Source organism: Coregonus clupeaformis, chromosome 35 (genome assembly GCF_020615455.1).
Source record: "Coregonus clupeaformis isolate EN_2021a chromosome 35, ASM2061545v1, whole genome shotgun sequence".
Lineage (NCBI taxonomy): Eukaryota > Metazoa > Chordata > Actinopteri > Salmoniformes > Salmonidae > Coregonus > Coregonus clupeaformis.
Window position 1 is genome coordinate 7,198,900 of NC_059226.1, and position 18,202 is coordinate 7,217,101.

The 18,202-nt window shown below is 39.4% G+C and overlaps 1 protein-coding gene across 1 annotated transcript in view; it reads right to left on the reverse strand.

Annotated features, from left to right (window-relative positions):
- Window positions 1-16,129, reverse strand: part of LOC121550624 (single-minded homolog 2-like) — a 29,410-nt gene extending 13,281 nt beyond the window's left edge. Inside the window, exons 1-3 of the mRNA XM_041862952.2 lie at window positions 15,242-16,129; window positions 4,422-4,504; window positions 2,172-2,261 (exon numbers count right to left, since the gene is read on the reverse strand). Coding sequence (XP_041718886.2) covers window positions 2,172-2,261; window positions 4,422-4,504; window positions 15,242-15,416 — 348 coding nt within the window. The 5' untranslated portion in view covers window positions 15,417-16,129. The remainder of the gene's footprint in view (window positions 1-2,171; window positions 2,262-4,421; window positions 4,505-15,241) is intronic.
- Between the last annotated feature and the right edge of the window lie 2,073 nt (window positions 16,130-18,202).

Below are 18,202 nucleotides of genomic sequence, written 5' to 3' on the forward strand. Positions count from 1 at the left end.
CATCTTTAGACCAATGGGTAAAATAATATTTTATACTGAACAAAAATATAAACGCAACATGCAACAATTTCAAAGATTTTACTGAGTTACAGTTCATAGAAGGAAATCAGTCAATTGAAATAAATAAATTAGTCCCTAATCTATGGATTTCACATGACTGGGCAGGGGCACAGCCATGGGTGGACCTGGGAGGGCATAGGCCCACCCACTTGGGAGCCAGGCCCAACCACTGGGGAGCCAGGTCCTGCCAATCAGAATATGTTTTTCCCACAAAGGGCTTTATTACAGACAAAAATACTCCTCAGTTTCATCAGCTGTCCGGGTGGCTAGCCTCAGACGATCCCGCAGGTGAAGAAGCCGGATGTGGAGGTCCTGGGCTGGTGTGGTTACACGTTGTCTTACTTACTTACTTTATTGTCCCCATGGGGAAATTTTGTTGCAGTGTCATGTACACATTTAAAGTGGCGTTAAATACAAAACAAGATTGACAATACAACTTTCAATAACAGTCACGCACCAATAAAAGTAAGAAATAAGAAATAAAACATTTAAAACATTTAAAACAAAGACTAGCCTGCTGGCCTTACGGGGTCAATGGGAACATTTGCCCGAGCTATTTAAGAGGGATATCACACCTGGCACAAATGATTGTCTCGTTCTATTTTTCCTGCTGTTGTGAGGCCAGTTGGACATACTGCCAAATTCTCTAAAACGATATTGGAGGCGGCTTATGGTAGAGAAATTAACATTCAATTCTCTGGCAACAGCTCTGGTGGACATTCCTGCATTCAGCATGCCAATTGCACGCTCCCTCAAAACTTGAGACATCTGTGGCATTCTGTTGTGTGACAAAACTGCACATTTTAGAGTGGCCTTTTATTGTCCCCAGCACAAGGTGCACCTGTATAATGATCATGCTGTTTAATCAGCTTCTTGATATGCCACACCTGTCAGGTGGATGGATTATCTTGGCAAAGGAGAAATGCTCACTAACAGGGATGTAAACAAATTTGTGCACCAGAATTGAGAGAAATAAGCTTTTTGTGTGTATGGAACATTTCTGGGATCTTTTATATCAGTTAATGAAACATGGGACCAACACGTTACATGTTGCATTTATATTCTTGTTCAGTATCATTGTTTAGATACTCCTCTAAGAAAAACTGATGGTCAAAACCTCATGTCTCTATCATAATCTGTTCAAAAGTTATTGGAGTTTTTACCCTTGTAGGATAGCCAGAATTAGGGTGACTAAATCAATGGAGGCCAGAGAAAAAAAGTGCTCAAAAATCAGTAAAATAGCATTGTGTCAGCTAGGCTGGATGCTGTGCGAGAATTAAGGCAAACTGACAGGCTCACTGTTGAACTCGTCATCTTTCTTCTCGAATCCGGAGGACATAAAACAATATATACAATGGGGAGAACAAGTATTTGATACACTGCCGATTTTGCAGGTTTTCCTACTTACAAAGCATGTATAGGTCTGTAATTGTTATCATAGGTACACTTCAACTGTGAGAGACGGAATCTAAAATAAAAATCCAGAAAATCACATTGTGCTTTTTGCTACCTGCGGAAACAACTTTGCAGAAGACCACCACAACATGTAAAATCCTCAAAAGGCACTGCGAGAAGTGGCACCACTCTGTCAACAGAGGTTGGTGCTTATTGCCGGATGTATTAGATTATGGAATCCGACTTTTGGGATATGTTAATGATATGTTAGAGAAAGACCCCACTGAACGATTCAAAACATGAAGAATCATATTTGTCTTGGTAAAATGTATTTTATAACATAAGGAAGTGAAATGTCATCACCAAAGCGCGTTTTCACCCTCTCTCGGCAGAGTGGGTGGACACCCTACAAATCATACTCCCAAATCCTACTCCCACACACAAAGTAAAATAACTCAACAACACCTAGAATAGACTGACAGATCATATTCTGTGACCACCCCATACCCTCTCAATTATCTGTGCTAGGTGAACTTAGGCAACCTTTGCGTAGCATTCTGCAGTCTGTTTTACTGACTGTCAAATCAATGTTTGAACAGGCATATCAGGAGGCAGCTGCCCCTTAGTTGACCTTGGTTGTGTTGAGGGAGGCAGACACAAAGCTTGTGGCATACGCAATGGCCCAGGACCAAGATGGAGGCAGAGTGATGTCTTACCTGGGATAGGCCGAGGTGGACTGATGCAGTCTCAGAGATGTACATGATTTTGCCATCTGAAGCGACGACGAATACGAAGCCTTCCAGAGTCTGGGGAACAAAACGTGTTAGACCCGAAAATATGCCATCCATTTTGCATAATAACATGCATAGAAGGTCAGTTAGAATTGTAGATATTAGACACTGCATTGTGCATAAATCAGCATATGGGAGTATGATTAATGATGCCTTTATGGCTACTATTTTGTAGTCTTTGAAAAACCACACTCATGGCATGAAATCCACTACAAATTATTGGCAAAGCCTACAAATTCCATAGCAAAAACATTAAAACAGTGCATTTGATCAAAATAATCAATTACATTTCCTCTTGAGAACACTACAATTTTCCTAAATACATATAATATTGTTACGCACGTCTAAGCACCACTCTGATGTAATGTTGTATATTTTCTATGTATATTTTTGCACTATATATATGTACATTGTATTTGTGTAGTATTAACTGCTATAGATTTGTTTTCTACTTACTTATGTTGTATATTGTGTAGTGCAATTATTGTTGCATGTAATCTTAATGAGAATATTGTGTTGTATTTATGTTGCATATATAGTACTGCAATATTGTGTTACATATTTGTGTTGTATATATTGGGTCATATACAGTGGGGAGAACAAGTATTTGATACACTGCCGATTTTGCAGGTTTTCCTACTTACAAAGCATGTAGAGGTCTGTAATTTTTATCACTTCAACTGTGAGAGATGGAATCAAAAAAAAAAAAACAGAAAATCACATTGTATGATTTTTTTATAATTAATTTGCATTTTATTGCATGGCATAAGTATTTGATCACCTACCAACCAGTAACAATTCCAGCTCTCACAGACCTGTTAGTTTTTCTTTAAGAAGCCCTCCTGTTCTCCACTCATTACCTGTATTAACTGCACCTGTTTGAACTCGTTACCTGTATAAAAGACACCTGTCCACACACTCAATCAAACAGACTCCAACCTCTCCACAATGGCCAAGACCAGAGAGCTGTGTAAGGACATCAGGGATAAAATTGTAGACCTGCACAAGGCTGGGATGGGCTACAGGACAATAGGCAAGCAGCTTGGTGAGAAGGCAACAACTGTTGGCGCAATTATTAGAAAATGGAAGAAGTTCAAAATGACGGTCAATCACCCTCGGTCTGGGGCTCCATGCAAGATCTCACCTCGTGGGGCATCAATGATCATGAGGAAGGTGAGGGATCAGCCCAGAACTACATGGCAGGACCTGGTCAATGACCTGAAGAGAGCTGGGACCACAGTCTCAAAGAAAACCATTAGTAACACACTACGCCGTCATGGATTAAAATCCTGCAGTGCACGCAAGGTCCCCCTGCTCAAGCCAGTGCATGCCCAGGCCCGTCTGAAGTTTGCCAATGACCACCTGGATGATCCAGAGGAGGAATGGGAGAAGGTCATGTGGTCTGATGAGACAAAAATAGAGCTTTTTGGTCTAAACTCCACTCGCCGTGTTTGGAGGAAGAAGAAGGATGAGTACAACCCCAAGAACACCATCCCAACCGTGAAGCATGGAGGTGGAAACATAATTCTTTGGGGATGCTTTTCTGCAAAGGGGACAGGACGACTGCACCGTATTTAGGGGAGGATGGATGGGGCCATGTATCGCGAGATCTTGGCCAATAACCTCCTTCCCTCAGTAAGAGCATTGAAGATGGGTCGTGGCTGGGTCTTCCAGCATGACAACGACCCGAAACACACAGCCAGGGCAACTAAGGAGTGGCTCCGTAAGAAGCATCTCAAGGTCCTGGAGTGGCCTAGCCAGTCTCCAGACCTGAACCCAATAGAAACTCTTTGGAGGGAGCTGAAAGTCCGTATTGCCCAGCGACAGCCCCGAAACCTGAAGGATCTGGAGAAGGTCTGTATGGAGGAGTGGGCCAAAATCCCTGCTGCAGTGTGTGCAAACCTGGTCAAGAACTACAGGAAACGTATGATCTCTGTAATTGCAAACAAAGGTTTCTGTACCAAATATTAAGTTCTGCTTTTCTGATGTATCAAATACTTATGTCATGCAATAAAATGTCTGGATTTTTGTTTTAGATTCCGTCTCTCACAGTTGAAGTGTACCTATGATAAAAATTACAGACCTCTACATGCTTTGTAAGTAGGAAAACCTGCAAAATCGGCAGTGTATCAAATACTTGTTCTCCCCACTGTATCTGTGTTGAATATATCCCACCTGCAGTAGATGGGAGCCCAGTTCTTTTGCCATGTTGTCCAAAGGGCTGATTCTGGTAGGCTGGCCCCAGGCCTCCCCCAGCCCTGTGGAGGAAACACACAACATGTTTAGAATACATTACCGAGCTGCTTCCAGGAGAAGAGGACACTATGAAGAGGACACAATATATAACCTTACATTATTTTTCTTCCTGGTCTGGTCGGATACTGCCATCTCAATGGTACGGGTTAATGATGACTCACATAGCTCTGCCTATTGGCTGTGTCTGACTTGGAATACTAATGTGATCACAGCCTGCAACTGGACATTCAGGCATCTTTGGCACAGCCACATATAATGCAGAGAGACACACACTAAACTGTTGACATAATGCCTTCTACGCCAAATGAAAAGATGGACACCAGCCAGCATTAAAGGGGTCTTCAATCACGACAGTTGTGCCTTGAGATGCTGCTCATAATGGTTTGAGAAGTATTGAGCCTCGTAATGTATAAAACACAGTTAATCCTCCTTGGTAATACTAAAGGTTTTCAAGCTGCTCCATCCTGTATCGTTATGTTGTCTGTATTTGTTTTAAATCGCATAGGTTGATAGTGGTGTGTGTATTTACAGCTGATGCAAAGTGAGTGCACAGAATCCTACAAGCACACATATCCACCAGTCCTGTATAAGGTTGGACTAACGAGAGATGTCACATAAGAAATCTTGCATAAAATATATTGAATTTGTACCTTTAAACAATGTCAGATCTTCAACATTATATCCATTATCAGAAAGAAAGAAAATTGGCTGGGCAGCACCTCCTACTGGAGAGTTGATCTATCTACAGCTATCCATTTGGTCTCCTTTCCAGGGTCTTAACCAAGCCCAGCCCTGCTTAGCTTTGATATTTGTCACTGACTATTAATGTGCTATCGTTAGAATGATTGATGAGAGAGCTCCACTCAAAAACGAAATAGATTCACTAAATTGTCATTCCAAAGGGTAGGTTTAACAGAGCAAATGAAATGTGACCATACTTTGTCACTCATATATCATCAATGATGCTATTTAGGCCTATGTAGCATTTATAAAGTCATCAACAGCTATTGTTTCAATTCAACCCAGAATTAAACTTAAAATAAACAACAATAGGCCTAGGGTTTCAAGCTCTGGTTTATTTCAAATGTAATGATATTTAGTGATATTGAATTGTGCTCGGTTGTCAACGCAACCAAATATTAACGTTTGAAGGAGATGTATCTTCTGCTTCAATAGTTCCATCACTAATAATTAATATGTTGGATTCACGTCTCCAACAATCGAAGTTAAAGAATAGGACTAATTCAAATCAAACTTTATTTAAAGTGCATTTAAAGTTTTATTTGATTTAGTCTTATTCTTTAACTTAGATTTTTGGTTGAGATGGAGACGTGAATCCAACATATCAATTATTTATTTGTAGACAAACTAGAATTAAAGCCAGACTAAGTCAGTAGCACAGATGGAACCATCCAAGCAGAAGATAAATCTCCTTCAAATGTTGATATTTGGTTGCATTGACAACATTTACATTTTACATTTTAGTCATTTAGCAGACGCTCTTATCCAGAGCGACTTACAGTTAGTGAGTGCATTCATTATTATTATTTTTTTCTTCATACTGGCCCCCCGTGGGAATCGAACACACAACCCTGGCGTTGCAAACGCCATGCTCTACCAACTGAGCTACATCCCTGCCGGCCATTCCCTCCCCTACCCTGGACGACGCTGGGCCAATTGTGCGCCGCCCCATGGGTCTCCCGGTCGCGGCCGGCTACAACAGAGCCTGGATTCGGGAGTACTGTTTCAATTATGATTAACTTCTAAATTATACTGCTATCGTTAAATGCACAGAGCATAAAAATATCAAAATGCATTTCTCCACCAAGCCAGCTTCGTTTAGGCCCAATGGTTCCTTACAGTCTACATTACAACCATTGTTTAGGATGACGTGAAAATCTATGCATGACACCAAAGAACCATTGGGCCCAAACGAAACCAACCTAGTGGAGAAATACATCTTCACATTTCTATACATTTACTCTGTGCATTTAACAATAAACTAAACACAATTCAATATCCCTTTTGAAATACAATAAATAGCGTATTAACTTGTTGACAAGTTAACAAATGATATGTTGGATTCACGTCTCCAACTCAACCAACACAATTCGATAGAACTTTTTTTATACAGTAAATAGCCTAAAGTTAAACCTTAAAGGGATACTTCGGGATTTGGGCAATGAAGCCCTTTATCTACTTCCCGAGAGTCAGATGAACTCATGGATACCATTTTTATGTCTGTATACAGTATGAAGGAAGTTAAGAGGTAGTTTCGCGAGCCAATGCTAATGAGTGTTAGCGCAATGACTGGAGGTCTATGGTATCTACTAGCATGCTAGCAGTTACCATATACTTCCAGTCATTGCACTAGCAGTTACCATATACTTCCAGTCATTGCGCTAACGCTAGTTAGCAATTGAGCTAACGCTAGTTAGGAACTTCCTTCAAACTGCACGCTGAGACCTAAAAATGGTATCCACAGGTTTATCTTACTCTGGGGAAGAGTAAGATAAACCCAAATCCTGAAGTATACCTTTAAAATGAGTACACATCTCATGACCCCATTTTGAGGTTACTGTATACATTTCTTCTTATCATATATAAAGCGTGCATGTTCAAGATAGCATGCAAAGGCCGTCGCAGGTCTGTGGAGATTTTCATAATTGCTGTAATATTCTGCGCAGAATCTCGAATGGCACTGATCACTTGCACCATGTACTTTTAATGTAGTCTCAACTGCAATCCAGGTCATTTGGTTCTGCTATTAGATGAAGCACAGTTATAACACATTAATCTGTTGTATAAATAAACAAAATACCTGATATTGTGTACCCATTTCAATTTAGCTGTGCTTTTAAATGGTTAAAACACGGGCAAAATTGTGGTGTAGGCATTAACGGGAAATTCAGCCCCCAGATCAAAATATTACATTTTACCTGCAATTCTACACAGTTTGACATGGCATACAGTATTATGACTCTCTTGTGGGGTCCTATGAGGGGTATATGGAGGGGTATTTTGAAAACACAGTATACGTGGAAGGATAAATGGAAGGCCCCCCAACCCCAGATTTTTTTTGGGGGGAAACAGCTAACTTCCGGCATTTCGACTCATTTACGTTTTATAATGCTATTCTACACATTTTACCATGAGGCTGAGAGATAATGTTACCATTTTAAAGTAACTGTCCAGTGACAATATCACTTTTAAAAGTTAATATATTGTTAACTCATACCCAAATAACATTGTTGACTCATCCTATACTCGTATTTGTGGCCAAAGCATAAATTGAAGAAAAAAACACTTCAAAAACTGCACTTCAAACTTGTATCTCAAACAGACCATTAAAAAAATGCCTGCTATTTCCTCATAGAGGATAATGTCATCCTCCTCAGGAGGATGAGCTGGCCAATCAGCGGTCTACTCGAATGAATATTTTGAATGACCGGTATACACCCACACCATTCCAACACAGAAAAGCTGCTTTTGAACATACTTAATTGCCATTTTTTGGAAGGAAAACTATTTCACTCATATTGTAATTTATTGTAGGTCATATTTCATACAAATCTAGAAACACTGGACAGATACTTTAACCATTTCACACCTACCAACAAACGGGAGTGATCATTCTACAGTGGTCCCTGCAGTGTACGCTCAAACCGGTGTGATTAGAACGCTTATTTAGAACATCCAGTTTCGATTGACGCAACAGTCAGCATTTGAGCTAGCCACACTGTTTTTTCACAGAAACATTTTGCACAAACACAGTCCTTACAAAGTTATGTCTTTAATGTGACCATTTTATTTTTGGATGCAATGTTCAGACATTCACAGAAGTAGCAACAGCGTACACAATCATCCAAACCGGAAAATGTAGGTTACATTAGTCCTAGCGATAACTGAGGAAAGATTGACGTAACACAAGCGGTCATGTTTAGATAACTCTCGGCTTACAGAAACCACAATATGAATGAGCTAATAGCAATTACTATTTATAATTCATCACATCACGGGTGAGCTCAACATTGATCGAAATAATTGAATAAAACACTTTCTAGAAATTGAAAGTAATCCGACTATGGGTAGTTTGTGCGCACCGCCATGTTTGTTTTCCGCTTCAACCAAAGATAATAAGAGGAGGCTAGATGAGTTTGGTCTGTTTGCAGTATGCATGTTGAAGGGGGTGCGTCGTCTGCGATAATTAACTTTCCTTCATTCACTTCCGGAAGTTTACCCGAAAGATGAGTGAACCATTCCTTCACCTCATTATAACATCTTTGGTCTGACAGACGTGTACGTGACACCCAGAATGCATTGTATAATGTCAACCAACATGGCGCAACACATAGCTGGCAAATAGTTTAGCATTAGCTCATTGTAATCAGTACAACCTTCAAAAAGTATTTTACACACATTATAGGTGTCCATGACAATCTATGCAATAATCGGAATGCATTATTTGTCACCAGTACTTAAAAACATTTGAATAAAACTGTAAATACATTATGCTCCATATATGCATACAGTTGAAGTCGGAAGTTTACATACACTCAATTAGTATTTGGTAACATTGTCTTTAAAATTGTTTACCTTGGGTCAAACGTTTTGGGTAGCCTTCCACAAGCTTCCCACAATAAGTTGGGTGAATTTTGGCCCATTCCTGCTGGCAGAGCTGGTGTAACGGAGTCAGGTTTGTAGGCCTCCTTGCTCGCACACGCTTTTTCAGTTCTGCCTACAAATGTTATATAGGATTGAGGTCAGGGCTTTGTGATGGCCACTCCAATACCTTGACTTTGTTGTCCTTAAGCCATTTTGCCATAACTTTGGAAGTATGCTTGGGGTCATTGTCCATTTGGAAGGCCCATTTGCGACCAAGCTTTTACTTCCTGACTGATGTCTTGAAATGTTACTTCAATATATCCACATAATTTTCCTTCCTCGTGATGCCATCTATTTTGTGAAGTGCACCAGTCCCTCCTGCAGCAAAACACCCTGACAGCATGATGCTGCCACCCTGTGCTTCACGGTTGGGATGGTGTTCTTCGGCTTGCAAGCCATCCCCTTTTTCCTCCAAACATAACGATGGTCATTATGGCCAAACAGTTCTATTTTTGTTTCATCAGACCAGAGGACATTTTCCAAAAAGTACGATATTTGTCCCCATTTGCAGTTGCAAACCACAGTCTGGCTTTTTTATGGCGGTTTTGGAGCAGTGGCTTCTTCCTTGCTGAGCGGCCTTTCAGGTTATGTCGATATAGGACATGTTTTACTGTGGATATAGATACTTTTGTACCTGTTTCCTCCAGCATCTTCACAAGGTCCTTTGCTGTTGTTCTGGGATTGATTTGCACTTTTCACACCAAAGTACGTTCATCTCTAGGAGACAGAACGCGTCTCCTTCCTGAGTGGTATGACGGCTGCGTTTGTCCAGATGAACGTGGTACCTTCAGGCGTTTGGAAATTGCTCCCAAGGATGAACCAGACTTGTGGAGGTCTACAATTCTTTTTCTGAGGCCTTGGCTGATTTCTTGTGATTTTCCCATGATGTCAAGCAAAGAGGCACTGTGTTTGAAGGTAGGCCTTGAAATACATCCACAGGTACACCTCCAATTGACTCAAATTATGTCAATTAGCCTATCAGAAGCTTCTAAAGCCATGACATCATTTTCTGGAATTTTCCAAGCTGTTTAAATTGGGGTGGGATGAAACGATCTGTTCTGAATATTGGGGGGGGACATGTTCCCCCATCCCCCGTGGCAATTTCGCTTATGGGTTGAATGCACAGTGATAGGCATTTGTGTGACAACTAAACCAAAAATCAGACATTGTTTTTCCATTAGAATTTGGTTGTGCTTTTAGATGGTTGAAAGCATAATGATAACACATTGGAACTTTAACTAACTTTTGGCTTTCTTTTTGAGTGGGTGAATATAGGTTTTAATCTCATTGATCAACATCTCAACCAAATATTACCCAATTATCCACGTTGAAATGACGTGGTGTGCCCTGTGGGAACTGTGTGTTTATACTCAATAAGTCTGTTTGCAAATTATAACTTGACAAAATCACACGATAAAAAAAAAGAGAAAAAGAAACATATAATACATGTTTTAAAAGAAAGTGTTACATTCACAGAAATCTCACAACTGTCATCTGAAAATGTAAAACCTTAATTTGAAATGTATTATGATGTGTGATGAAGTTGAATATTAACATGCCAGGTTGTCCATCATATTAATTTGTAGAAGGGTGGAATTTGTCAAATGCTGTGAAATCAATTGCCAGTGACACTTATTTCATATACAGTGCATTCGGAAAGTATACAGACCCCTACATTTCTTTCCAGATTTTGTTACGTTACAGCCTTATTCTAAAATGTATTCAATAAAACATTTCCTCATCAATCTACACACAATACCCCATAATGACAAAGTGAAAACAGGTTTTTAGAAAAACAGAAATATCTTATTTACATAAGTATTCAGACCCTTTGCTATGAGACTCGAAATTGAGCTCAGGTGCATCCTGTTTCCATTGATCATCCTTGAGATGTTTCTACAACTTGATTGGAGTCCATCTGTGGTACATTCAATTGATTGGACATGATTTGGAAAGGCACACACCTGTCTACAGTTGACAGCGCATGTCAGAGCAAAGCCATGAGGTTGAAGGAATTGTCTGTAGAGCTCCGAGACAGGATTGTGTCGAGGCACAGATCTGGAGAAGGGTACCAAAAGATTTTTGCAGTATTGAAGGTCCCAAAGAATACAGTGGCCTCCATCATTCTTAAATGGAAGAAGTTTGGAACCATCAAGACTCTTCCTAGAGCTGGCCACCCGGCCAAACTGAGCAATCGGGGGAGAAGGGCCTTGGTCAGGGAGGTGACCAACAACCATCTCTGCAGCACTCCACCAATCAGGCCTTTATGGTAGAGTGGCCAGACGGGAGCCATTCCTCAGTAAAAGGCAGATGACAGCCCGCTTGGAGTTTGCCAAAAGGCACCTAAAGGACTCTCAGACCATGAGAAACAAGATTCTCTGGTCTGATTAAACCAAGATTGAACTCTTTGGCCTGAAGGCCAAGTGTCACGCCTGGAGGAAACCAGGCACCGCTCATCACCTGGCCAATACGGTGAAGCATGGTGGTGGCAGCATCATGCTGTGGGGATGTTTTTCAGTGGCAGGGACTGGGAGACTAGTCAGGATCGAGGGATAGATGAACGGAGCAAAGTACAGCGAGATCCTTGATGAAAACCTGCTCCAGAGCGCTCAGGACCTCAGACTGGGGCAAAGGTTCACCCTCCAACAGGACAACAACCCTAAGCACACAGCCAAGACAACGCAGGAGTGGCTTCAGGACAAGTCTCTGAATGTCCTTGAGTGGCCCAGCCAGAGCCCGGACTTGAACTCGATCTAACATCTCTGGAGAGACCTGAAAATAGCTGTGCAGCGATGCTCCCCATCCAACCTGACAGCGCTTGAGAGGATCTGCAGAGAAGAATGGGAGAAACTTCCCAAATACAGGTATGCCAAGCTTGTAGCGTCATACCCAAGAAGACTCTTCGCTGTAATCGCTGCCAAAGGTGCTTCAACAAAGTACTGGGTAAAGGGTCTGAATACTTATGTAAATATTTCTAAAAACCTTTTTTTGCTTTGTCATTATTGGGTATTGTGTATAGATTGATGAGGGGGGAAAACAATTGAATCCATTAAATAATAAGGCTGTAAGGTAACAACATGTGGAAAAAGTGAAGGGGTCTGAATACTTTCTCTCAGAAAAACATATGTGCATTGAGCACTCTACATTTTCTCAACGTAAACGAGTTACAAAACTGGGGAAAATATGCAAAATAGTGGCTATTGCTAAATATGTTTTGGTCAAACATTCAGGGTTAATAGGTCATGGTTTTAACTCATATATTTTCATCATTTTCACCATCAATATCCATTTCATTCCCTGTGTCTTGATTTGATAGACGTCAGCTAAGGGATTAGGTGCTGTGCAGGACTTTTCCGGATCTATAGGCCCAAATCACGATAAGTGACTGCGACAGAGACGTGGAAGCAATCTGAGGTAGTGTGGAAAAATGTGTTTGCTTATTTATTACTCTTTTTAAAGAACTACCTCAAACTAAAATAAATTAGGCCTATATTTGCGTAATTTGCACATTTAGCGCATGGAATGCACGAGATAAACATGCATAATTTGAGTGAGGTGATAGGCCTATATTTCACAAACTTTTGCGCATCATATTGAAATCTGCCTAGGGTCCAAGTTTCTGATCCCCCAGAATAGTTATTTGCAGTGCTTGACTTGGACTGAAATAGGTGCTGGTACTCATTTTGGGTGCCGGTAGGCCTACTGTTTATATTTAGGTGCAGGAGCCCCAAAATACTTTTGATCTAATATTCTATAAGAGGAACAGGAGCTAGCTCAAGCAGTAGAAAAATGATGGTGCCGGTACTCAGCTCCGATGAGCTCATGCCCAAGTCAAACACTGGTTACTTGCAAAATAAATTAAATTAAATTAAAATGTATTTGTCACATGCGCAGAATATAACAGGTGTCGACCTTACCGTGAAATGCTTACTTACAAGCACTTAATCAATGCAGTTCAAGAAATAGAGTTAAGAAAATATTTACTAAATAAACTAAAGTAAAAAATAAAATAAAAAGTAACACCTACACATTTGACAATTGTGAGGGACAGTGGCCATTAATAGACTCGTTGGACGGCGGTCACATCTCTCTCAGTACAAGGATGTCGGGAATTACATGTAGACCCAGACAATATTCATTTACATTTACATTTTAGTCATTTAGCAGACGCTCTTATCCAGAGCGACTTACAGTTAGTGAGTGCATTCATTATTTTTCATACTGGCCCCCCGTGTGAATCGAACCCACTACCCTGGCGTTGCAAACGCCATGCTCTCCCAACTGAGCTATATCCCTGCCGGCCATTCCCTCCCCTACCCTGGACGACGCTGGGCCAATTGTGCGCCGCCCCATGGGTCTCCCGGTCGCGGCCAGCTACGACAGAGCCTGGATTCGAACCAGGATCTCTAGTGGCACAGCTAGCACTGCGATGCAGTGCCTTAGACCACTGCGCCATATAAAAATGTTATGGCAGACTGTATTTTAGCCTAGGCCTACTTATTAATTTGAAGTGACTGTTCATTTCTCCAATTAATTTAAAATGTAGGCCTATATTTCGTGTGAAACAATGTAATTAAGCTGAAACAATCCTATCTAATCATATTTACTATAACTAGGAGTGCTTAATTAATATTTCACTTGTAAGTTCATGTAATTTAAAACGGAGGCCTATGTCTGTACTTTTGAAAGAGCCAGCATAATGCATTTTCTCGATGTAGGTTATTAATCTTATTAATTAGTCCCAATTTATAATTTATAAGTCAATTTCTGTTTTGTCATGGAAGTTATGTTTATTTTAAATTACAATAGTAAGGCTATTTAGTTGTTTTAGTGTAGTGTCTGATTTTGCTCCATCAAAAACACAACGAATTGGCCTAATAATTTAAGAGAATATTAGTTTAATTGATTTCCAAATATTTAAAATTACATCAAAATCACATTTTTGATTACTATAATTAAATATGATCAAACCTATAATAGATGCAGGCTTACACGTTTTCTTTTTGTAATATTGTTATACAGTTTAAGTATGTATGGATTCCACAAGATTTTAATAGTGAAAGTATGAAAAATGTATGCACTCACTAACTGTAAGTCGCTCTGGATAAGAGCGTCTGCTAAATGACTAAAATGTAAAAATGTAATAAATGTAGCTACTCAAATCCAGAACTAACGGGTGGTCCTTTTAGTCCGTGCCTAAACGTTTCTGTGACTTTATGAGTGATGACAGATCAATTCTAAGAGAGGAAGATGGCTGTTTTCCTCAGGTTTAGCCTGTCGAAGTGTTCCTTTTATTGACCATAATTGGATGATTTATCATAACTCATAATCTAGAGCCACTTGTATAGGAGTGAAACATTAGTCATGTGAAATTATAAACTTGTAAAATAAGTATTTTTTTAAAATTGTATGACCAGGTGGGAAAGAGGAAAGTTGGTGACAATTATAATGGCACTTTTACGCATGCATGGTCATATCCCACTGGGCAAACACTGGGTGAATCAACCTTGTTTCCTGGTCATGTCAACCAAAAAATAAATGTGATGACGTTGAATCAACGTGGAAAATGTATTGGATTTGCAAAAGTCATCCATGTAAAGGAATTTCGTAATTTTGTACCCACCTTTTTATATAAATCCAATGACATGTTGAACTATTTTTTGATTTCACATTGAATTCACATTAGTTGACAACTCATCCAAATGTAAATCAAAACTAGACGTTGAACTGATGTTTGTGCTCAGTGGGATGCATATATTTTAGATATTTATTATTGGCTAATTCTAGTGGAGATTAATTTTCGATAAACAACTCTCCTTATCCGTAGAAACATTAACTACGGGAAGTGACAATGGAAATCTACATGACCTCGAAAATGTACATATATTTTTTCTAAATTAACACAAATAAAAGGCATGTATTCTCTTATATTTTCTGCCCCTTTCTAATATGTATTTGTTAAAACTATAATACAAAGACTAATATTATGTTTTGAAAACGGACATGTGCCTCTTCTCCTGAAGACATAGGCCTAATTATGATTAATCATAATTGATAGTGGTAGCATAACTTACCATCCGGAAACACGGCTCTCATCTTCAAGTAACTGGTTGTCAGCCGAATGATTGAAGCCTTATCCAGTTGTGAGGTGATGGCGGAAGGTAAGGGCAGTAATTTCGCCAGTTCATAAAATTCTCCATTTTCTTTCTCTCGTCTCGTCTTCGCGGCATTCTTGGACTTTTCCTTCATCTCTGACTGATGTAAATGAATGCCTGTTGCATAACAGAACACCTTCCTCTTCGCCTTCAAAACGTAGATTTAGCCTTTTTATCTTTGAATCAGAAAATGCACTTAGCAATTAGATCATAACGATATTGTAACATATTCATTCTCATTTCTTGAATGATCTAATGAAAAATAATCCCTCTCCTGTCTCCTTGTAGATTGAAAACAACCTGTTGCATGTAGTTCATTCCAATTAAATGTTAAAACCTTAAGCCTACATGTGGATATGTAATGAATGTTCGAAATGTTGGTCTCCAAAACATTGTTTTGCGACGCCTGTGCACAACACAGTGTATGTGGTAAACAACGTTAAAGTTACCAGTGCCCTGTAATCATTTGAAAAGCCTTTCTTCGATTCGGCTACGTTTCATTCAAAAGAGTCTGTGAGGACACATCTTGGGTAGGTTCCCTTCAGTCTCCATGTGGTGGCATGAGAAACAGGTTGCTCTCTACTGAGCGAGTAAACAACGGAATACGTAGGCTGTCAAATATCACATTGATGAACGCCCCGTTTAGACAGAAAATACTCCCTTGAAGTATCAGAAAATCTCTAAAGTTTAAGCACACCATCAAAAAACGATTTGGTTGGATTCGCTTTACCTCATCGGTGTGAATGTGTATTCATTTGCGTAAATCAAACGCTCATTTTAATCGTTTGAATAACGAAAGCAAGCCCATATAAACACTATAGCCTACTGTTAACGCTTGCAAAGAATTGGACGCGAAATTCTTCGTGCGTAATGGAAATGTGTAGGCTATCCAACTATTCAACTTGCCGAATAATTACAACCTCCATGCCCAAGACACATTTAAAGACGTCCATGATGTAGATACGTTTTACAGCATATACATTTGAAGTTACCTGCGCCTGGACTGTAATTTTTCACACTTCATTCCAGAGTGTGTTTGCTGCCATAACCATCAGAAACCTGTCTTCGATGACGCACTGGCACTGCAGTTAGGATGATTAGTGAATAAGGCCTATGTGTCCTTCCCATGTAATGTCCACCTTGTTTAATCGACTCAGGAAGACATCAACTGAGTTCTCCATTTCCTTATTTCAACGCCAGGATAAGGATACATAACTAGGCTACCAATGGAGAGCATGCGAAGTTGCCTCAGACAGTGCTAGGAACAATAACGCAACCTTTTCCTCTTCAAGAAGTCTCGTTTTTTGGCTTCAGTAATCCTAAAAGGCCGACCGATTTTCCAAGCAGCACCCGTTAATTCCTTTCGCAGAACCAAATGCGGACTGAGGGAGAGGGGCGGTGCGCAGGCAAGAGGGCACTGTTACATCACGGAATCTCTACCTCTAGGATCAAAGCAAGGTAGGCTACTGTGCAAATAAATTCAAAAAAAATAAATAATACTTCATCAACTGCTGTGTGGGGCTGACTACATGACAATAGACTGCATGTCTCCTCCTAATTAATCTGGTCACATGTAGGCTCCTGGGCACAAACTGGATGAGTCAACGTTGTTTCAACGTAATTTGTCAAAATATTGTGATGTGGAATCCACATGGAAAATACATTGGATTTGAAAAAAGTAATCAAGGTAAACTGTTATTTTGACTGTGAAACTTCATACACAGGATTATGTCATCATAGTAACCAAATTTCAACAAAGACAAACCGTGTATAGAATATATTGAATTTGTACCTTTAAAACAACCTCAGATCTTCAATGTATATATATAAAAAAAACTATAGGCTGGGCAGCTTATCTTACTGGAGAATAAATCTATCTACAGCTACCATTTGGTCTCCCATCCAGGGTTTTACCCAAGCTCAGCCCTGCTTAGCTATGATATTTGTCACTGACTATTACCAATGTTCTATCATGATAATTATTGTTGATTGATCTCCACTTAAACTAAATAGATTCACTGTTGCTATCGAAGTCATTCAAGGGTAGATTTAACAAATGTGATCATACATTATACAGTAGGCTTTATCTTCAATTATGTTATTTAGGCTTATATAGCATTTGCAAAGTCATCAACAGCTATAGTTTCAATTCAACCCAGAATTCAACAAAAAATTGACAATACAATATGCCAAGGGTTTCAAGTTTTCCAATTTTGATATGTTGGATTAAGGTCTGCATCTGAAGTTAAAGAATAGGACTGAATCAAATCAAAACTTTGATTAAAGCACATTTATAGTTTTCTTTGATTTGGTCATATTCTTTAACTTAGATTTTTGGTTGAGATGGAGACTTGAATCCAACATAGGCCTATCAATTATTAATTTGTAGACAAACTGGAATTAAAACCAGACTAAGTCAGTGGCACAGATGGAACTATCCAAGCAGAAGATTAATCTCCTTCAAATGTTGATATTTGGTTGCGTTGACAACCAAACACAATTCAATATCACTTTTGAAATACAATAAATAGCCTATTAATTTGTTAACACATTATATGTTGGATTCACTTTTCCAACTCAACCAAACATTTAAATTGAAGAATGGGATTAAGCCAGTGGCTCAAATGGAACTATGCAAGCAGTAGATACAACTCCTTTAATTAAATGTTGACATTTTGTTGCATTGTCAACCAAATTCAATATTACTTTTATAGTAGGCCTAAATAGCCTAAGGTTAAGGCTATCTTACAAACTAATGTAACATTTAACATTAAAATGAGTAACACATCCATGGCCACATTTTGAGGTTACTGTAACTATACATTTCTTATTCTGTAGGCTAATTATATAAATTGTGCATGTTCAAGATAGCATGCATAG